General features: G+C 45.2%; 1 protein-coding gene across 1 annotated transcript; it reads left to right on the top strand.

The window, feature by feature from the left end:
• The first annotated feature begins 1,678 nt into the window (after positions 1 to 1,678).
• rnf41 (ring finger protein 41) lies at positions 1,679 to 21,272 on the top strand. The gene is made up of 7 exons (XM_084332983.1): positions 1,679 to 1,794; positions 6,269 to 6,360; positions 13,065 to 13,179; positions 14,039 to 14,310; positions 16,625 to 16,760; positions 18,557 to 18,660; positions 19,441 to 21,272. The coding sequence occupies exons 3-7, from the start codon at positions 13,090 to 13,092 to the stop codon at positions 19,793 to 19,795; spliced, it is 957 nt and encodes a 318-aa protein (XP_084189109.1). The 5' UTR covers positions 1,679 to 1,794; positions 6,269 to 6,360; positions 13,065 to 13,089; the 3' UTR covers positions 19,796 to 21,272.
• Positions 21,273 to 22,736: the final 1,464 nt, after the last annotated feature.

The following is a 22,736-nucleotide window of genomic DNA, read 5'->3' as shown; positions in this document are numbered from 1 at the left end:
AGTCTGCTGCAGTCGTGTGCGGTGCTATTCCCAAACCAGGAGGTGATGTTACCAGTCAGGATGCTCTCTATTGTGCATGAGTAGAAGTTCTTAAGGATCTTCTGACTCACTTTGAACTTCCTTAGGCGCCTAAGGAAGTAGAGGCGTTGCCGTGCCTTCTTCACTACACTGTCAATGTGTGTGGTCCATGTCCTCTGTGTCATTCACTTTAGACACTTTTTAACACTACACTGCATTTTATCTATTTATTATTAAATATTTGCACTACATCTCTACCTCATTTTAGCATTTTGGTTGCATTTTGTATTTTAGTTTGTGCTTTAGTTGTATATTGAATATTGGATATTTGTGTAGTGTTTGGTCTTTATTATTTTTTACTGGGGCTCATACAGAACCAAGCATTTCACTGTAATGTACATGTACCTTATGTGACAAATAAAACAAAACTTGAAAGAGATCTAGACATTGTCTTGCCCCCCCCCCCCCTCTCTCTCTCTTTCTCTCTCTCTCTCTCTCACACACACACACACACACACACACACACACACACACACACACACACACACACACACACACACACACACACACACACACACACACACACACACACACACACACACACACACACACACACACACACACACACACACACACACACACACACGCACACACACACACACACTCACTTTTAGGCTGCAACAGGCCTAGCTCTATATTCCAACGTGTCCAGATTTCCTTTCAACGCATCCAGGTGATCTCCAGGTAAAAAAAATCAACGGTGGTCCCCTGGCATTTACTCTAAGCTGAAGCAGGCGGTATTCTTTCCAGCGGCACCGAACTGTCAAACAGTCTTGACTGATCACAGTATAATAATGACCCACCTCTTTTCTCCTTGGATTTTATGCTGTGTCTCAACACAAGTGAGCTTTTGGACTTCGTAAGACAAGGACACCTCCCCCCACACACATTTGGCTCGGCTGCTCCTCGCCTTTGGAATGCCCTCCCTGACCACCTCAGAGCACCACAGACCACTGATTCCTTTAAAAGAGAACTTAAAACATACCTCTTCACGAAAGCCTTCCCTTAGTTTTAATCTTTTTATACATGCCTTGTGTGTTTTATCCTTTTTTCTGCGTTATGTCTTGTTTCTTTAATTGCCTAATGTTTTTTATTAAAGTCTGTTTTTTTTACTCTGTAGCACTCTGAGACTTGGTTTCCAGATATAGAGTGCATTATAAATCGAATACATTATTATTATTATTATTATTATTATTATTATTATTATTATTATTATTATTATTATTATTATTATTATTATTATTATTATTATTATTATTATTATTATTATTATTATTATTATTATTATTATTATTATTATTATTATTATTATTATTATTATTATTATTATTATTATTATTATTATTATTATTATTATTATTGACCTCGCTCTACCAGGCTCGGAGACATTCATGTTTAATTATACATACATTACATTATCCTGTTGTTGCCATCCTACCAATCTTATATTTAGACAAATACCCATACACGGTATTTTAATGTTTTGTATTTATTTATAGGGACGATGAAACGATGTGATATTAAAGGTTCCATCGGCCCAATCAAAAAGCCTCTGCTTGACGCTGTGACTGCGCATGCGCAGCCGAGAGGGAAGCGGTAGCATGTTAGCATGTTAGCATGATGGGACGTGGCTAGCAAGCTAGTTACCATCTGGACGTCTGGGAATAGAGAGAGAAAACACGACTGTCTATGGGAACTATTTCGCAGTATATTCACGTAAGTGTGTATGTCTAAAATGGCTGTGTTGGAAATGGCGTATCGTTAGCGTGGATACGTTTAGTTAACGTTGGCTACTGGACACTTCCTTCTTTATGTTAGCCACGAAGCTAGCCGGACACAGCTGAGCTAACGTTAGCTCCTGGCTAGCTAGCTAGCTGTGTGGCTAACACACAGAGGAAGTGTCCAGTAGCCACAACGTTAACTCAGTGCATCCAGCTACTAGGTGAACGTGCTTGTGTGAACATGACTTAATAACGTTAGCGTGTGAGTTCAATGACCTGACAACATTGCACATGCTATAATCCCGTAGTGTAAACATCTCCCCATGGTTAGACAATAGCAGTGTTGGTCAGACTAGACTAGAAGAATATGTAGGGCTGGCTGCTGGACGAAAATGGAGGAAAACTAAGATCACAGTTCCATCCTATGCTGAGGAAATCTCCATCTCTGCTTATTTTTTTTTATTTTTTAAAGCAAACTACAAAAAAATGCTCATATCCAAAAGTAGTAGATAGATAAATAGGTCATGCATGTAGGTATGCATTTGGTTATGTGGGTGGGTAGGTTTAGGCAGGTGGGTGGGTTGTTATATATTATATTATGTAAGCAGTATACAGTAAATGCATGTATCTATCATGTACTGTGTGACTATGTATGTTTGTATTAACACGTATCTTTTGAATGTATTCTGGTATTTTATCATATGTATATTTTTGTATGTTTGATTTGAAAAAACAGGGGAAGTTCTCGATAAGCCTCTAGTCTAGGCTTCTAACTTCTCTTTCACAATGGTTATAACTTATTATGTATTGTTTTTACTTTTGTTTAACTGTGTTAATAAATAAATACAAAAAAATACAGTTCACACAGCGATAATTATATATATAAAGAAGCCACGACTGCCTATAATAAAGCAATACGCGGGTGGCAAGAAAGGACTACTTTTCTTTAAGATTATCACAGAGAATGCTGGAAACTCTAGAATGTAATTATCCGCTATTGACGAGCTACTCCACACTGCCCCCCACCCTCTGCAGTCCTCTGCATCAAAATGTGAAGAACTTGCATTATTCTCTTCAATAACATAAATTAGAGCTAGCATTACCCCTTGATGCAAACACGTATAACACCTGTAAACCCTGCAAAAGCGTATTCATGGAGAAATGCACTTGCTTACATCACCTGAGCTCTATAAAATTGGCATGGGATGTAACTCCTCCACTTCCTGTATTGATCCTATACCTACAGCAATTTTAAGACAATATTCGAAAGTATTTCAAATCATGTCCTAAATAATAAATAAATGCATCGCTTCTGACAGGCATTTTCCCAAGTGTAAAACACTTACTAAAGAAACGCAAACTAGACAGTAATGTACTGACCGACTATATACTACAGATATTTGAAAAAATTGTCTCCGTCCAAATGAACTAATTTCTTAAGGAAACCAACATCATGGAGGAATTTCAATCTGGCTTCAGAACATACCACAGCATGCACATAAAGTCCAATTAGACCTAAGTGCTGTCCTATTAGATCTAAGCGCAGCGTTCAACATGATTGACCATGATATCCTAATAAATTGTCTAGAAAAGTTAGTTGATCTTTCTGACTATGTATATCAAAGAAATAAAATATTACGTCAGGCTTGGAGATCATCTTCTGAGAAACACGACACCTACTTTGGAGTTCCAAAAGGGAGCTGCTTCGGTCCACTATTATTCTCACTTGGGGACATTGTTAGAAAAACACAATGTATGTTTCCATAGCTACGCAGATGACCCACAATTGTACATCTCTGCTGAACCAGTTGTTTCTGCAGCTATTAGCTCCACAAAACTTAATTTAGTCTCTGAAATCCTACTAGTTGGCCCTATAACCAAAAGAGAAATGCTGCTGAGAAATATGGGGAAACTTACTCCTTGGATTAAACCTGAAGTTACAAGTCTTGGTGGTATCATAGACTCAGACCTAAGATTTAAATCGCACATCAACAATGTGACAAAAACATAATTCTTCCACCTTAACAGTCGACTTGACTACTCCTTACCAGCCTCCCGAAAAACTCCAATTCATTCAAAACTCTGCAGCTTGGCTATTAACTAGAACCAAGAGGAGATGCCACATCAATCCAGTGTTGGTTGCTCTGCACTGGCTTCCGGTAACATTTAGAATTGATTTTAAGGTCCTCCTCCCTACATAAAAAGCACCAGGACTGCAGATGAGAGCTATTTTATTGCGCTGCACTATTTTACTATCTGTCTATTTTATGCTAATTTATATAAATCATAGCTATTTTGTTGCACTACTTCTATTCCGTCTACACTTTTTGCATTTCATTTATTCTAAATCAAATCAAATCAAATTTATTTATAGGGCCCGACAACACACGTTAATGTCCCCATGGGCCGTACAGGTCTTCTTTAAACAAGTCAAGAAGAAAACATAACAATAAGTCAAGAACAGAACAAGAACACCATAAGGTCCAAACATTTTTAGATGAATGCAAATAAATGAAAGAATGCAAGCACTCCCAGACATACCCCACGCGAAGGTAAGGAAAAACTCACTAAAACCTAACAATAGGGAAAAAAGCTCCACAGGCAGTGTGGAGGAGAGAAACCTTAGAAGGGCCATTCAAGGGGGCATCTCCCTTCTTAGATGTTGGTGATAGTAGTGTTGCAGACGGACAGTTGGTAAGCATGCACTCATGTGTGTGGTGAAACACAGATGAGTGCATGCAATAGCAACTGTACATTTTGAAAGATTAAAGATAGAGCTAATGGCGATAGCAACTGAACATTTTGAAAGATTAAAGATAGAGTTGATAGCGGATCTATTTGAGGCACAGGGGCGGCGCAAAGAGGGTCACGTCCTCCCCGTCTTATATTTTATACTAATTGTATTGTCAGAAACCTGCTGACTAAGTGCTAATATAGTATTTTTTTTAATAGATTTTCATGTCAGAAATCTATCATAATCATTAACTATGGAAGGTGTGCTTTTCATGTTGACAGAAATCTATTACAGATAGATTTTTAGGACGGAAATCAATTTTTAGAAGGTTTTAATGTAAATTTTCTATTTTATGTCTACATCATCAAGTCAAGAGTTTTATTTGTCACGGCATACAAGTATACAATGAAATGCTGTGAAGACCTTTGAGCTGCACTTCTTGTACAAAAGGTTCTATATGAAATATAAAGTTCATCACTACTATTATTATTATTATTAGGCCTATATGCATTGGTGGCGTTAAAAGAGAGCGTAGCAAGCAACCTAGCTTAGCCCAGCTGCCACGCTGAGTGAGATGGAGAAGAGGGACCTAGCTTAGCCCAGCAAGAGGGAGATCTTAGTAATCGCCTCCAGACTGGTGTGTGTGACGTGCTGCTGCCACTGAAAGCAGGTCACCCACAAGCCGGGACAACAAGCACCTCGTCAAAACGGGGGAGCCAGGGTCCGGTTGCCTGCGCTTGACGACGCAATTCTCACACCTTTCTGTTCTGTTGTCTCGACGCTATAGAATCATCATTGTGATCAAACATGTCATTGATTTGCCATTATTGGATAGTTAGGCCAGGCTGTTTGTTTAAATAAGTAAGCTGCTGTGTGCAATGATGGTATTTGCTTGATTAATAGTCATTAATGTACAGTTTGAACAATAGGTTATCACTGATTTGATTTAATGATGGACATGGAAGAAGGATTGATTAGATGAGCTCCGACTGATTATTAGCCTAATCAGTTGAATGCTCTGCCTTACCTCTCAGTGGGCCCTCCCACAACCGAGTCATTAGATTGGTGATTATAGAGGTAACTCATTTGGTTTTTAGCTATGTGGATATTTCAGAGTAAACACAGGCTGCACCATCCCAGACTTACATCCCAGACTTAAATCCCAGAGTTACATCCCTCTCTTTTCATTTGTGCATAATTTTCACATTTTTGAATAGTCGTGTCTCCACATTCGATTTTCATGTCTGAGTCGAAAAAGACATATACAATTATTATAATTTTTTATTATTATTATAATTAAAAAAAAAAGTTAAACAAACCATTATTATTTCATATTTTTTATATTTAGAGGCAGCCTAATTTTCATAGCCTAATTGATCTAAAAGATGCACATGATGATCATGATGCTACTGTTTATTAAAACCGGTTGATAGGCCAAAGCAATGCTGTTATTATAGGCTACGATGGTGAATGGTGTCATTTTGATTTATTCAGCTGAGCCGATCAACGTTCTGAAGGATTATCTGAAGTGCCTATTTATGTGCAATACCCTTTGATTTTTAACTGAATTTAACTGAAACTGTCAAACTGAACATTTTAACTGAATTTAAACTGAAACGGGGGGATTTTCGAATATTCGGTCTTAAGAACAGTAGACTATTCGATTTTTTTTGGAACAGTCATGCACATCATCCCTACTCACAATGACTGCACGCTCATCTGTCTCGCATAACAGGTTGCCACTCGGCTCTCTACCCTGTGTGACCGGTGCCTGTAAGCAAGAAATCAACAACTGGATGGAAGCGTTGAGGCCCATTTGTGAGTGAGGTAACATTAAAGCATTTTACAGTCTGTTACTGAACAGCGAACCGTTTGTGATCGACCCATCTCAAACCCTGCCCCCTCTCTTTTCCAGCCTCCAATCACAAACGTCCCTCCCTGGGACAGTTGTGATTGGTGAATCGAGAAAAGAGGGGCAAGAGTTTGAGATGGGTCAATTAAGGATGGTCCTATACAGCTGTTGGCTATTGGGCAGATTCTAGGCTGAAACGGAATTGGTTTCGGATCATTTACCCAATGCTAAGAGCCATGAAAGCACCTTATTTTCGGAAGATTATTTTAGATTTTAGAAGCATGTTGGATTTTTCTAATGGTAGATAAAAATGGGATTGGATCTGAACCATTTAGACTAGGACCATTATAATGGTCTAAGTGTAACGGATGGTACCGCGAAGCGCAGTCACGATGGACTTCAGATGTTGTGAAGTGACTGTGGCGAGTAGCGGTGCTATGGGTTAAACTCACTCTCACCCTTAAAAGACACATAGACACGTTGCAAAGCAGTGAGTTCACTTCTTGGTATAGTGGTCTGTGCTGTCGACCCGTGGTGCGGCAGACCACGGGTTCGAAACTCCCTCGGGGCATCGAAGTTTAAGGTGACGATATAACTACCGTTACATAAGTATAGGCCACAGAAGTGGCATTCTATTGGGCCCCGCCCCCTGTAAACAACATTATTCTCAGAAGCTCGACAAACTAACTATCTGATAAGACAAAAAAAGTATATATATATATAAGTAAAATATTTCCAAGAAACAGACAAGTGTAATTGAGTTGGTCTGTCGGTTGCACAAAACACCTTACGTTTTATCCTTAAAGGGGAACTCCAACATTTTGGGAAATTAGCTTATTTAACATCTTCCCTGGAGTTAGACAAGAAGATACATACCTTTTTTGTCTCTGTGCGTGCATTTTAGCTTTGGGAATAGACGCTCCGTTAGCATAGCTTAGCTTCATCACTGGAAGTGAGGCAGGACAGTAGCCTTACAGTGCCTTACAGTGTATTGCAAGGTCTGACATTGACCAAACTTGATATGCATGACCTTGGTGGGCTCTAGGTCAACTCCTGAAAAGGGGGTCAATGTCAGACTTTGCAATCAAAAGTTAGGGGGCTAATAACCCTTGCCATAATTTCAGTGTGCCCCCTAACTTTTGATTGCAAGGTCTGACATTGACCCCCTTTTCAGGAGTTGACCTAGAGCCCACCAAGGTCATGCATATCAAATTTTGTCAATGTCAGACCTTGCAATACACTGTAAGGCACTGTAAGGCTACTGTCCTGCCTCACTTCCAGTGATGAAGCTAAGCTATGCTAACGGAGCGTCTATTCCCAAAGCTAAAATGCACGCACAGAGACAAAAAAGGTATGTATCTTCTTGTCTAACTGCAGGGAAGATGTTAAATAAGCTAATTTCCCAAAATGTTGGAGTTCCCCTTTAATTATGACACTTAAGACTTAATGTATCCTTAGCTGAGGGTCTGTCTTAAGGGTGTTGCACAGAATCCCTTAAATGGTTTCCTTAGTTAAGGAAAAAAACTTTAAAAGCATTTAACTGCAGTGAAAGATTTTACAGTGGCAAGATTCGACAGTTTCCATGGAGACTGCCCCTGTGTGACCAGCTGTGCGCGCTTGTGATAGGCTCACCTGTATTGACTCACTAAGTGGGCCTAATTGTATACAGTAAAAAAAAAAAGTCAGGCGAAAAGAGGGCAATATTATCGAGTCAGAGGTACCTTCAGTTTTCTTCCTTACTTTGGTTGCTACGGTCTTTTGTGCAATGGTTTAACTAACTTTAAGACCAAGATAAGGAGAGAACCTTAAATACTTAACTGAACATTTGAAGGAAACCTTAAGGAGAAGACTTAAGGGTGTTCTGTTCTACCCATTTAATTTGAAGGAGACCTTAACTCAGTATTTTTTTTATTATCTTCATTAGCATTTTCAGCTTTTTTTGGCCATGCAGGACCGATAGAGGAGAGAAGGAGAACGGGAGGAGAGGTAGGGAAGACATGCAGCAAATGGTCGCTGGGACTGGGAAACAAACCCGGGACGACTGCTTTGCGACCGACCTTAACTCAGTCTTAACTGCTTCCTGATTCTGCTGCGCAGGCGCACCAACCGACCTGTAGGAGTTGCTGTCCACAACGTCCGATCCCCACCCATCAGCTTCCCACCCCCTAATACTGCCAATTGTATTAGTATGAACGACCAGCCAAGCTGATAGCAATGCGGAGAGCTGGGCTCGAACCCACTGTCTCCTGCATTGGTGGTGAGCGCCTTGCCCACTGCACCACCTAGCCGCCTAAGGTATTGCTATTTCTTCATAGTGCTGTAATTAACACAACACACAGATTCAATGTCCCGCGATGACATCACTGCTGGGCACATTAAAACGAATTTACTCTCGATTACTGTCAAACTAAATGAATGTGTGCAAAACTGTTTAAAGTTTTTGGATGTGTGTGAGATTGTGTGCAAAATAAATCGGCAATGTTTTTTGGGCGATGTGCCCCTTTTAGGCTTGATCACATTGGGCATCTTTCTGAGCGCGCCGCTGCTTTTTTTCTATGGTTTTCAATGGTTTTGTCGCACCTTGCATTCTTGAAGCGACGCCTTTTCAGGCGCTCTCAGTTGAGAAGGTTTCAACTTTAACCACGGAGTTCACCGACATCATTGTCACCCTATTGCCAACGGACCAATCGAATCAACCGAGGGGAGGGATTACAAATCTTGGCCCCACCCCCTGTGTCTGAAGAGAAATCGACAGCAAAACAAACCAATCGATAATGGAGGAGAAGCTAGTAATTTTGGCAGTTTTTGTACGACCAGGTCTTACCACGACGAGATATGAACAGCAACGCCTGGAGGGCTGTCATTTATGTAACTTACAGTATGTAAGATAAGCTGAGGTACCAACGGTAATCAGTGGTATCACTCGTTGCGCCCTGTGCACTTTCCATTCTCTATGTACTCTATGTTGGAGCGTGGTCAGCCCCCTGGTCCTCCCCCCTGGTCAGCCCCCTGGTCCTCCCCCCTGGTCAGCCCCCTGGTCCTCCCCCCTGGTCAGCCCCCCTGGTCAGCCCCCTGGTCCTCCCCCCTGGTCAGCCCCCTGGTCCTCCCCCCTGGTCAGCCCCCTGGTCCTCCCCCCTGGTCAGCCCCCCTGGTCCTCCCCCCTGGTCCTCCCCCCTGGTCAGCCCCCCTGGTCAGCCCCCTGGTCAGCCCCCCTGGTCAGCCCCCCTGGTCTTCCCCCCTGGTCAGCCCCCCTGGTCAGCCCCCCTGGTCTTCCCCCCTGGTCAGCCCCCTGGTCCTCCCCCCTGGTCAGCCCCCCTGGTCCTCCCCCCTGGTCAGCCCCCCTGGTCCTCCCCCTGGTCCTCCCCCCTGGTCACCCCCCTGGTCCTCCCCCTGGTCCTCCCCCCTGGTCCTCCCCCCTGGTCCTCCCCCCTGGTCAGCCCCCCTGGTCCTCCCCCCTGGTCACCCCCCTGGTCCTCCCCCCTGGTCAGCCCCCCTGGTCCTCCCCCCTGGTCACCCCCCCTGGTCAGCCCCCCTGGTCTTCCTCCCCCTGGTCCTCCCCCCCCCTGGTCACCCCCCCTGGTCCTCCCCCCTGGTCAGCCCCCCTGGTCCTCCCCCCTGGTCAGCCCCCTGGTCAGCCCCCTGGTCCTCCCCCCTGGTCAGCCCCCCTGGTCCTCCCCCCTGGTCCTCCCCCCTGGTCCTCCCCCCTGGTCCTCCCCCCTGGTCCTCCCCCCTGGTCCGCCCCCCTGGTCCTCCCCCCTGGTCTCCCCCCTGGTCCGCCCCCCTGGTCCTCCCCCCTGGTCCTCCCCCCTGGTCAGCCCCCTGGTCCTCCCCCCTGGTCAGCCCCCCTGGTCCTCCCCCCTGGTCAGCCCCCTGGTCCTCCCCCCTGGTCAGCCCCCTGGTCCTCCCCCCTGGTCAGCCCCCTGGTCCTCCCCCCTGGTCCTCCCCCCTGGTCCTCCCCCCTGGTCCTCCCCCCTGGTCCTCCCCCCTGGTCCTTCCCCCTGGTCTTCCCCCCCTGGTCAGCCCCCCTGGTCCTCCCCCCTGGTCCTCCCCCCTGGTCCTCCCCCCTGGTCCTCCCCCCTGGTCAGCCCCCCTGGTCCTCCCCCCTGGTCCTCCCCCCTGGTCCTCCCCCCTGGTCAGCCCCCCTGGTCCTCCCCCCTGGTCCTCCCCCCTGGTCCTCCCCCCTGGTCCTCCCCCCTGGTCAGCCCCCCTGGTCAGCCCCCCTGGTCCTCCCCCCTGGTCTTCCCCCCCTGGTCAGCCCCCCTGGTCCTCCCCCCTGGTCAGCCCCCCAGGTCCTCCCCCCTGGTCAGCCCCCTGGTCCTCCCCCCTGGTCAGCCCCCCTGGTCAACCCCCTGGTCCTCCCCCCTGGTCCTCCCCCCTGGTCAGCCCCCCTGGTCAACCCCCTGGTCCTCCCCCCTGGTCCTCCCCCCGGTCAGCCCCCCTGGTCAGCCCCCCTGGTCCTCCCCCCTGGTCAGCCCCCCTGGTCCTCCCCCCTGGTCCGCCCCCTGGTCAGCCCCCCTGGTCCTCCCCCCCTGGTCCGCCCCCTGGTCAGCCCCCTGGTCCTCCCCCCCCTGGTCCTCCCCCCTGGTCCTCCCCCCTGGTCAGCCCCCCTGGTCCTCCCCCCTGGTCACCCCCCTGGTCCTCCCCCCTGGTCAGCCCCCCTGGTCCTCCCCCCTGGTCACCCCCCCTGGTCAGCCCCCCTGGTCTTCCTCCCCCTGGTCCTCCCCCCCCCTGGTCACCCCCCCTGGTCCTCCCCCCTGGTCAGCCCCCCTGGTCCTCCCCCCTGGTCAGCCCCCTGGTCAGCCCCCTGGTCCTCCCCCCTGGTCAGCCCCCCTGGTCCTCCCCCCTGGTCCTCCCCCCTGGTCCTCCCCCCTGGTCCTCCCCCCTGGTCCGCCCCCCTGGTCCTCCCCCCTGGTCTCCCCCCCTGGTCCGCCCCCCTGGTCCTCCCCCCTGGTCCTCCCCCCTGGTCAGCCCCCTGGTCCTCCCCCCTGGTCAGCCCCCCTGGTCCTCCCCCCTGGTCAGCCCCCTGGTCCTCCCCCCTGGTCAGCCCCCTGGTCCTCCCCCCTGGTCAGCCCCCTGGTCCTCCCCCCTGGTCCTCCCCCCTGGTCCTCCCCCCTGGTCCTCCCCCCTGGTCCTCCCCCCTGGTCCTTCCCCCTGGTCTTCCCCCCCTGGTCAGCCCCCCTGGTCCTCCCCCCTGGTCCTCCCCCCTGGTCCTCCCCCCTGGTCCTCCCCCCTGGTCAGCCCCCCTGGTCCTCCCCCCTGGTCCTCCCCCCTGGTCCTCCCCCCTGGTCAGCCCCCCTGGTCCTCCCCCCTGGTCCTCCCCCCTGGTCCTCCCCCCTGGTCCTCCCCCCTGGTCAGCCCCCCTGGTCAGCCCCCCTGGTCCTCCCCCCTGGTCTTCCCCCCCTGGTCAGCCCCCCTGGTCCTCCCCCCTGGTCAGCCCCCCAGGTCCTCCCCCCTGGTCAGCCCCCTGGTCCTCCCCCCTGGTCAGCCCCCCTGGTCAACCCCCTGGTCCTCCCCCCTGGTCCTCCCCCCTGGTCAGCCCCCCTGGTCAACCCCCTGGTCCTCCCCCCTGGTCCTCCCCCCGGTCAGCCCCCCTGGTCAGCCCCCCTGGTCCTCCCCCCTGGTCAGCCCCCCTGGTCCTCCCCCCTGGTCCGCCCCCTGGTCAGCCCCCCTGGTCCTCCCCCCCTGGTCCGCCCCCTGGTCAGCCCCCTGGTCCTCCCCCCCCTGGTCCTCCCCCCTGGTCCTCCCCCCTGGTCCTCCCCCCTGGTCCTCCCCCCCTGGTCCTCCCCCCTGGTCCAGCCCCCTGGTCCTCCCCCCCTGGTCCTCCCCCCTGGTCCTCCCCCCCCCCCCTGGTCCCCCCCCCCCCCCCCCCCCCCGGTCCGCCCCCTGGTCAACCCCCTGGTCCTCCCCCCCTGGTCCTCCCCCCTGGTCCGCCCCCCTGGTCCTCCCCCCCCCCCCCCTGGTCCTCCCCCCTGGTCTGCCCCCCTGGTCCGCCCCCCTGGTCAGCCCCGTACTCTTAGGATAATAATATGTGTAAAATACATGTTTATGTAAATACTATGTGCTGCTGAGACCAAGGACCACAATGGAAACAAGTCTGTGACTTTTTTGTGCCATCCTTGATAATTTTAGGATCCATGTTGTTGTAACATGTACTGTATTTTAATAATTGTCAAATAAACTAAACTAAAAGTGAGTAATGGTGTGGAAGCCTAACCTGGAGTGTGTAGAGGGAAGACTGTCAGGTTTTAAACTGTGGATACCAAACAGAATGTAAAGACGACTTTGAACTGTTAAACAGTAATCCAGAATATCTTTTATTGCACTGTAGAAAACTGTGATTTTATAGTATGTCTGCACTTTATGTGCTCATTATTCATGGATTTCCTATTCTACTAAAACTGAATCAAACCATAAACAAAGTGGCCTGTTGGTATGTTAGATCCTAATGTGAAAAACTGTGATTTTATATGTCTGAAATTCAAGAAGCCTATTGGAACGTGAGGTTCTGATATGATTTGATTCTGCATTATTTTAGCCCACTTCATGCTTTTTCTCTTGCTGCTTGTTTTACACAGATTTTATGTCTTATTTCTTACTGATGTAAAGCACTTTGAACTGCAATCCCCTGTATGAAAGGTGCTATACTAATAAAGTTGTTATTATTATCCTCATTCCTCAGGAGAGCGTGGTCCCAGTAATGTACCATGGGGTACGACATCACCAGGTTCCAGGGGGAGGTGGACGAAGACCTGCTGTGTCCCATCTGTAGCGGAGTGTTGGAGGAGCCCGTGCAGGTCAGGAACCGTTTCTTTCTTTCCACTCATATTTGTTTGTTTATTGTTATTTGCACTTACAAACATACATACATTCAGTTCCGTACTGAACTTGGAAAAAGGGCGTTCAGATATGCAGCTCCCTCCACCTGGAATCAGCTACAAAACCACCTGAACTTGCATGAGCTGGTCTCACTGGTTGCTTTTAAAAACCATTCTAAGGCTGTGATATGGAATCCAGCACATCTGGCTGCAGATGTTTTTACTGACTTTATAAATGGTTCTGTGAATTGTCCTTGTTTTTGTTTTAATTGCTATATGTTTGTGTTCGTCTGTAAATGTGTAACTGTGCTGCTGCCTATCTTGGCCAGGACGCTCTTGTAAAAGAGATTTTTAATCTCAATGAGACTTTTTTTTTCCTGGTTAAATAAAGGTTAAATAAAAATGTTACAAAAATACATTCTGGAATAAAAGTTTTTTGTTTTTATGCCTTGTTTTTTTAATTGCCTATGTTTTTAAAGCCTATGTTTTTACCCTGTAGCGCTTTGGGATTTGGCTCCAAATGTAAAGTGCACTACAAATTAAATGTATTATTATTGGGGCGCCCAAGTGGCGAACCATGTAACGCGCTGCGTCGCGGCACGGCCGACCCGGGTTCAATTCCCAGACCCGGCGTCATTTGCCGAATGTCTTCCCCCCACTCTGTCTCCCGCTCTTCCTCTCTCTCTCTCTTTCTCTCTCTCTACTGGACTGCCCAGTAGCAAAAAGCAATAAACGCTAAAAAATAAATCTTTAAATTTTTTTTTATTATTATTAGATGAGGTCAACATTTGTGAGGTTAAAATAATTCTCTTTGTCGTGTCTCGTTTTAACCCTTCAGGCCCCACACTGCGAGCATGCCTTCTGCAATGCCTGCATCACGCAGTGGTTCGCCCAGCAGCAGATCTGCCCCGTGGACCGCACCGTGGTGACGCTGGCCCACCTGCGGCCCGTGCCCCGCATCATGCGCAACCTGCTGTCCAAGCTGCAGATGAGCTGCGACAACGCCGGCTTCGGCTGCGCCGCCACGCTGCGCCTGGACCAGCTGCAGTCGCACCTGAAGGACTGCGAACACAACCCCAAGAGGCCCGTCACCTGCGAGGCGGGCTGTGGGTGAGCCACGCCCTGACACAGTATAGGGAGGTGTAGTGGTTACGTCATTGCTGTTTCCGGCCGGTCCACCTCGCAAAATTGCAACGTATATTTCCCCATTGCCCATTTCTAAATTGTCTCGTTTAAAACAAATAAAGCACGGTGTACCTTTCTGTGCGTATTCATCCACAATCTATAGCTCAACATGAAAATATTTGCAATTAATCGTAAAAAGAAATCGCCGACTTTTATTTCAACCAAAACTACTTAAACAATAATGTTAGTGATGGAAGGGAACTCATTTTGTGCAAAAATGGAAAGCTTTCCAATGTTCATGAGGCAGAATTGTTACAATAGCAGATAATCCATTTTCCCAATGATACGGTACCAAAGTGACGTCAGACTACACCCCCCTATAGACCTGTTCACTGAATACATCAGAGAGACGCCCACAGACCCAGGCTGGCAGTGTAGACCTGTTCGCTGTATATACAAGATTCAAGAGTTTTATTTGTCACATACAGACACGAGACATGCAGTGAAATGTAGGTGGCCATGCCCGCCTCGATTGTGCAAAAATACAAATAATAAAATGGAATAATAAAATAGAATAGATAATAAAATAGAATAGACATGATAAAAAAAGTTATAAGTATAAAATACAGGCAATCAGCCATGCTGATTTGGCTAAATTACATCCAGCCGTTTTAGTTTTGAAACAACTTTTAGTCAGGGGAGTGTCATGGTTTCTCCATAGAGCCCTGTCGTATTCTTTTAGCGCAGCAGCTCGCGCCGGTCCGGCCGTCCGGGGCAACTTAGTCACGTGACTCAGTTGGTATTGCTGATTGGCTCGAAAATGGTATGTTTGTATACAGCAAACAGGTCTATAGCTGGACCTATCTAGGACTCTGGTGCAGTGTGTTACTACGGTTTGGACCATGTGTACCATCGCCACTATTACTGCTGTCTGATTGAATCCTGCCACTCACTACTGTTCACTACTACAAAATGTACATTTAGCCATTTAGTACCTCTCTGGCTGCTAAGGGTCAGTCAGTGGCGTTGTTCGTCAGATAGTATGGAGCTTGAGTGTTACACTCTTGAGTGCATAGTAGTATAGACATATTAGCATGATAAGTATAGTAGGGTACATAATAATAAACGTTTGTTCTTGTATACTTTCACATTAGGATCTAACATCTTAACACTTTCAGTGCCCAGCAGGGGGCGCACATTTAGTGCTTGAATGCCCACCATCCACTTCAATGTTAGCATTAATATCGCCTAATCTATGTTTTAAATTATGGCTATGTGTCTAATCTGCCCGTCGCTTATCAATGACTAATTTTCCAGTCAACATTGTCGAAGCGGATTGTTTTTTTATCGGTTCATTTCCGTTTTATAGCATTTTGAAAAGCCCTCGTTTTCAAGGGGGAAAAAAAGAATCTGTGATAAACGCCCTGTACTGTAATATTCTAGAACGTTGTAATTTTTCGGCCTATTTATGAATCGTTTTCAAATAAACGCTAGATTATCGATAGTATATGTGTACGTATGCACGCTGGTGCCGCGAGCTGAAAATCGATTCTCTTAGTTCCTGATCGATCGCACAGTCAAACAGCCATATCACATATAGGGGAAAAGCTTATATCTCCGTGAAAACAGGTCTGATTATCCTAAGACTGGTCAAATAGATTCCTTACCTGAGATCAGATGGTATCCAAATGGATTATTCCAATTCCTGATCGCCATTCCAAAAATCTATCCTTTTATTGATCCAACACGTATACTGTAAAACACATATTACACGCTGTGCTGAGGGTCCACAATGAATCTGATCGGCTCCGGTTACATGCGTGAGAAGTAAAATGTGGATTCCTGAGTTTTTTTTTCTCATCCATTTTCATTGAGTCCAATCCAAAAGGGTGCATTACCATCTGGGAGATGATAGGGGGCGCTTTTTTCACATCTGAGCGCCTGGTGGAGCTGGTTTACCAACGGTAGACTCGGTTGATGAAATATGAATTCAGATCGCTAATAAAAAAAATGCATGCGAATTCTCGTGATGGGCATTCAGGGGGCGGGCTGATAACCCGAGATATCTCGTGATGGGCATTCAAAGTGTTAATAAGCCTCTTTGTTTACTGTTTGTCACTGATAACATAGACATACAGTAATCAAATAGTAAAAAGGACGACGCGGTGGGTCAAGTGCAGAGAGACATTTCATCCGCGACCCAATGCGCATGTGTGTGTTAACCCTTTGGTAGTGTGGTAGTGAAGGGGTTAATTTGCATGACAAATAAAGTCTTCTTCCTCTTCCTCCTCTTCTCCAGGCTGCAGATGCCCAAGGACGAGGTGGCCGACCACAACTGCATCAAGCACCTGCGCACCGTGGTGCAGCAGCAGGGGGGGAAGATCTCCGACCTGGAGAAGACCGTGGCGGAGCACAAGCACCAGCTGGGGGAACAGGTCAGAACCATCACCGGGAACATAACCATCACCGGGAACACAAAGGGCTAGATGCACCTCGTCAAAGAGGAGGGAAAGATAAAGCACTCGTACGTGTGAAGTCAATGGAAACAGGGTTCGCACAAGGTCCTTGGAAGTGCTTAAAGTGCTTGATTTTTGACCAAAAACATTTCAAGGCTGGGAATTCCTTGAAAATGGCCCATTTTTTAACAAGGTGCTTAAAAAGTCCTCAATTTAAATCAACCATTCGCATTGAAAGTTTTGTTCATCCATAATAGTTAAATGCCCTTTTAAAAAGAAAAATAGTGCTTGGAAAAGTACTTCAAAGTCCTTGAATTTAATTTTGCAATTTCTGTGGGAACCCTGTGGAAATGTGTGTTTAGCAACAGATTGTGAGCTCGGAATAAGGTTCTGTCTACATTCAGAGTACATTTAAAAAAAAAAATTATAATAATAATTTACATTTAGCTGACTCTTTTATCCACTTACTTTTATCAACTTATAAGTTCTGTACAACAAGTCGGCAGGAATGTTACAACTCTGGCAGCTAAGGGTCAGTAAGTGAGTGCATAGTAGTATAGACATTATTAGCATAGTAGGTAGTAATCTAGGCAAGGTAGATTCCTTAGTAGCAAAGTGCATAATAGTAGAAGACGGTACAAAGGTTAGTATTTTTCTTTTTCTTATTCAGATATTGATTCAAGAAGTGTGTTCCTAGTCGATGGCTGAGAATTGGGCATGTTTCGGCTGTCCTGACAATGATGTTACAAACATAACACAAGTAGGCCACAGAGTTCTTTTCATTCTGGTTCTTTTTGCTACAGTGAAAGGGCACACTAAAAATAGGATGGCGCAGGTTTTGAGTATTCCTTAGTATGTATAAAACCAAAAGCAAACCTCTTCCACGAAGATCCTAAAGGACAGTGCCAGTGTTTTTGACATGCGAGTCAAGTCATTCTTCGAATCTTAGTTTTTACATATTTTCTTTTTGCTTTTTTTTTTTGCCAATTCATTACGGTCATAGACTTCAATTGTATCTGCAAGTTTATCTTAAACACTACACCACTCCATGAAAAGGGTTATTGTGGTATTTGGATTATGTTTTATATTTGTTCGTATTCATAATTTGCATCCAGTGGTGTAAGTGGTGTTTGCAACTACAAGAATAATACAAGGGATCCTGCATGCCATCATTTTCTCAGAGAAACATCTGGGCTTAGATTCTGTTTTTGTTTTTGTTTTTTTATTCTTCATAACTATTCAATATAACATTTTGTTCTTCCTGCATAAAATGGGCAACTCTTCTATTTTTCTTTTTAACTGTATTTCAACTTGTAAGACACTGCGGTTTCCCTCAATTACAGCAACGACAAGCTTATAAAACAAGACACAGTTTATCAGCAATTCCATTCATTTAGGCACAAGACATAAGAATAAACTATACAAAAATTGAAAAAATACATTTACAAGTCGACACAGTGGTCGCAGATCATACAGCAAAAGAAGGAGGAACCTTCAGCTTCAGAGTCAGTCAGAGGGCATTCCAGGTGTCTGAGTGTAGAGCTATTATCTTAATTAAACATGTAGACCACTTATTTTAACAAACAAAAAAAGACCACTTACAGCACCTTCTAAGCAAGTTGATGCGCACTTTTGTGACACTGCGTGAGTGCGATTAGCAGCGCAGATATACCCTGAATACGTTGAGCTTCCTTCAGTTGTATAGACCTCAGCTCTTAACCCTTTCAATGCTTTATGAATACAGCTACTGATGTCACTGCTTTTCCATCTTCTAGAAACGGGACATTCAGCTGCTAAAGGCCTACATGAGAGCGATCCGCAGCGCTAACCCCAACCTGCAGAACCTCGAGGAGAGCATAGAATACAATGAAATTCTGGAGTAAGTCCTCCTCATCCTCCTCTTTTCTTTTCTTCTTCTCCTCCTGCTCCTCCATCTTCCTCTTCTCCTCCTGCTCATCCATCTTCCTCTTCATCTTCTTCTCCTCCTGCTCATCCTATTTTCTTTTCTTCTTCTGCTCCTTCTTCCTCTTCTTCTTCTGCTCCTCCATCTTCTTCTTCTCCTCCTGCTCATCCTATTTTATTTTATTCTTCTGCTCCTTCTTCCTCTTCTTCTTCTGCTCCTCCATCTTCCTCTTCTTCTTCTCCTCCTGCTCATCCTATTTTCTTTTCTTCTTCTTCTTCTTCTTCTGCTCCTTCTTCCTCTTCTTCTTCTGCTCCTCCATCTTCCTCTTCTTCTTTTCCTCCTGCTCATCCTCTTTTCTTTTCTTCTTCTTCTGCTCATTCCTCTTCTTCTCCTGCTCATCCATCTTCTTCTCCTCCTCCATCTTCTGCTTCTCCATCTTCCGCTTCTTCTCCTGCTCCTCCATCTTCCTCTTCTTCTCCTCCTGCTCCTCCATCTTCCTCTTCCTCTTCTCCTCTTGCTCCTCCATCTTCCTCTTCTCCTCTTGCTCCTCCATCTTCTGCACCTCCATCTTCTTCTCCACCTTCCACTCCCTTGAACACCTATCCTACAAATGGGAATTTAATATTTATTTTAATGATATCCTGTTAGTCCGGTTTGCTGACATCAGAGAGCGACCACCTGTCCCCTCTGTGGACAGCAGCTCTGTCCCCCGTGTGTCTCCTAATCTCACACCGTGGTTGTCCCCTCGTCAAACAGGTGGGTCAACTCCATGCAGCCCGCCAGGGTGACACGCTGGGGGGGCATGATCTCCACCCCAGACGCCGTGCTCCAGGCCGTCATCAAGCGCTCCCTCATCGACAGCGGCTGCCCGCTGTCCATCGTGAACGACCTGATCGAGAACGCCCACGAGCGCAACTGGCCGCAGGGCCTGGCCACGCTGGAGACACGGCAGATGAACAGGCGCTATTACGAGAACTACGTCGCCAAGCGCATCCCCGGCAAGCAGGCGGTGGTGGTGATGGCCTGCGAGAACCAACACATGGGCGAGGACATGATCCTGGAGCCGGGGCTGGTCATGATCTTCGCCCACGGAGTGGAGGAGATCTTATAACCACACGGCCCCAGAGGAGCTGAGGAGGAGATCTTATAACCACACGGCCCAGAGGAGCTGAGGGGGAGATCTTATAACCACACATCCCAGATGGGCTGACTTTGAGAGACAAGTGGGGCTGTGTTGCTCATGTGGGGAGGCTGTTGATAACGAGAGTGCTCCTTAGAGTAAAAAAAAATAAAAAGTTCTTTCAAGTAATTCTGGCTAGTTAGCAAATGACCATGGTCGTATATTAGCATATAAGAGGAGGGTCGCTCACGCAAGCTTGATACCTTTGCCTTAAAAGAAAGAATATTCACGTTCTATGAACCCGGCAAATAGGAACCTAGCCTGACTGACGATATCTAAGAAATGTAGTGAGATATGTTTACAAGGGTTATAATTTGCTATATAGCGCATCTGATTGTTATGCTTCACGTCCTGATAATGGTAACAGACTTCTCTACGACAACCCATTTCATGTCCTCAATTGTATAAACACTTGTAAATAGAAAATATTATATTGAATTATAAACATATTATCCTCATATTCCTGTAATTAGACTGTGATTTTTGCTTTTCTTCTGATGGGACTCGAAGCGGCTTTTGCGCCACCCGCCTGGGCTCTGCGGACTCTGAACACTATATATATATGTTTTGTTTGTTTTGCCTGCTTGCTTTAGCGTTTAGTTCCTCCTTGTGAATACTTCATCACAGGCACCGTGCTCCTCTGTTTCCACTGTCTGAACTCGTGTGCCATTCATTTTATTTATTGTGTTGCCTTTTACATGAACATGCTTGAAAATGTTATCTTTTTGATGTATGTAAATTTGCCTTTTTAGTGCATTTGAAGTTGATTGAAGAAAGAAACTCTGGATTATGTTGCCTCAGTTTGTATATATAGTCGATATTTCGGGTCCAGTTGGAAGTGTTAAAAACTGAAGTTTCACATTTGGGATTTGACGATGTGCTATACTTTTTAATTTCACACGCCGTAGGGGTTCACAAGCTTGTATGTTGTTAGGTGGTCCTTACGGCGTTGAAAATGTTTTATGACGATTGAAATATAGACTTATTTTCTCAATCTCGATGGTCAGTAAATATCTTCACGTTCACTGACGTGTCTCTCAAAACTCGCTTGTAAAGACATTTGTAAAGTCACTCTTAACGGTTCTGTAACGAGGAGGAGCGCGCTGTGCCGTCAGGCCGACATACGAACACGAGGAAGACTAACGACTTGAGAAGTCAAACATGAGGAAGACTAACGACTTGAGAAGTCAGACACGAGGAAGACTTAACGACTTGAGAAGTCGAACACGAGGAAGACTAACGACTTGAAGTCAAACACGAGGCCCTAAAGAGCAGTGAGCGTAAATCTTTCAATTGTGAGTCCTTCATTAAAAAAAATTCTTTTCTCTTCCTGTTAATGTTTTTTTTTTTTTTTTGTCTGTTATCTTATGTGCTGTGGTGTACAGGCAAGAAAGTAATAAAATCTCAAACTTGATCACAAAGTGGCGTGTTCTCTTGATGGGATGAACACAATTTTAGTTTTAGATTAGATTAGATTCAAATGTATTATCTAGGGCTGTCAGGCGATTAAAAAAAAGTATCTAATTAATTGCAGGATTTCTAATTAATTAATCTAATTAATCACATTTTAATCGCATAACCATTTTAGGCCTGATATTTTATATTCTATAATCATATTTCAAATTGCATGTGTCCGGATGGCAGAATTCAGTACTGTATCTACAAAACCTTCTGTTTAATCATCTTCCATTTATTCATTTGCTTAGATTTTTCAGGTCTGGTCAATTCTAGCATAGTGTTATTCAGTCAGATAAAAAAGAATTGAATTGATATTCTCATTTGGTTCATTACAATTTACTCAAGCCTAGTAACAGACAGTATTTCTGACACTGGGAATACATTCCCTGAGATCCATACTGCCCTGTCACGGCAGACCTTCCAAACAGTGAAACTGAGAAAAATGGCTTTAAAGTTTTTTGACTTGCCATCCAAAATGTGTTATAGGTAGATAGATGATAGTACCCAGATTTAACATGTATTAATGAAGTAATCTTTAGGCATACAAAAATATGACGTCATTATTTTAATTAACCCCAAAAAATCAGATACTGCACTCTGCTGCACGATTTCCTTAAATAATTATACAGGTAATGTACAGGCAAAGTGCAGTAACTTCAAATACAATGTTGTTTTCCCTCCAGCTTTCATAACTTAACCTAGCCATTTTATTTGGATCATCATCATTCCAATATATTCAGGTGTTACATTTCATTTTCAAAATGGCTAGGTTAAGTTATGAAAGCTGGAGGGAAAACAACATTGTATTTGAAGTTACTGCACTTTGCCTGTACATTACCTGTATAATTATTTAAGGAAATCGTGCAGTATCTGCTTTTTTGGGGTTAATTAAAATAATTACGTCATATTTTTGTATGCCTAAATATTACTTCATTAATACATGTTAAATCTGGGTACTATCATCTATCTACCTATAACACATTTTGGATGGCAAGTCAAAACACTTTAAAGCCATTTTTCACTGTTTGGAAGTTGCTGCGGTCTGCCTGGGTTTTGAGTGTGATTTTATAGTTACTGCAGTTTTTAAAACCCCATATCTCCAAAACTGATCGACATTAACATCTGAAACTTGGTCACAAGATAAAACATTTATTGACAAGGTCAATTTCACTCATAACTCAATTTTGACTTTTTTCGAGTTACTGCGGTTAGCCTTGACAGGGCAGCATAGATGTCCCTAGAATCAGATACCAAGAACATGCAAATGGACCATTTAAAAAAAAAGTCTGTAAATGTTTATTCTACGTTCTTATGGAATGAATGAGATTTAAAAATAAAATAAAAAAATGTATTACATTTTTTTTTTTTTTTTATTAATAATTTTGAGTAAATTTTCATAACACGATAATTTGCT

Source organism: Notolepis coatsorum (assembly GCF_963971535.1).
Source record: "Notolepis coatsorum genome assembly, chromosome: 17".
NCBI classification, from domain to species: domain Eukaryota; kingdom Metazoa; phylum Chordata; class Actinopteri; order Aulopiformes; family Paralepididae; genus Notolepis; species Notolepis coatsorum.
Note: the sequence above shows the minus strand (reverse complement) of the source record. Positions and strands in the feature narration are given on the sequence as shown.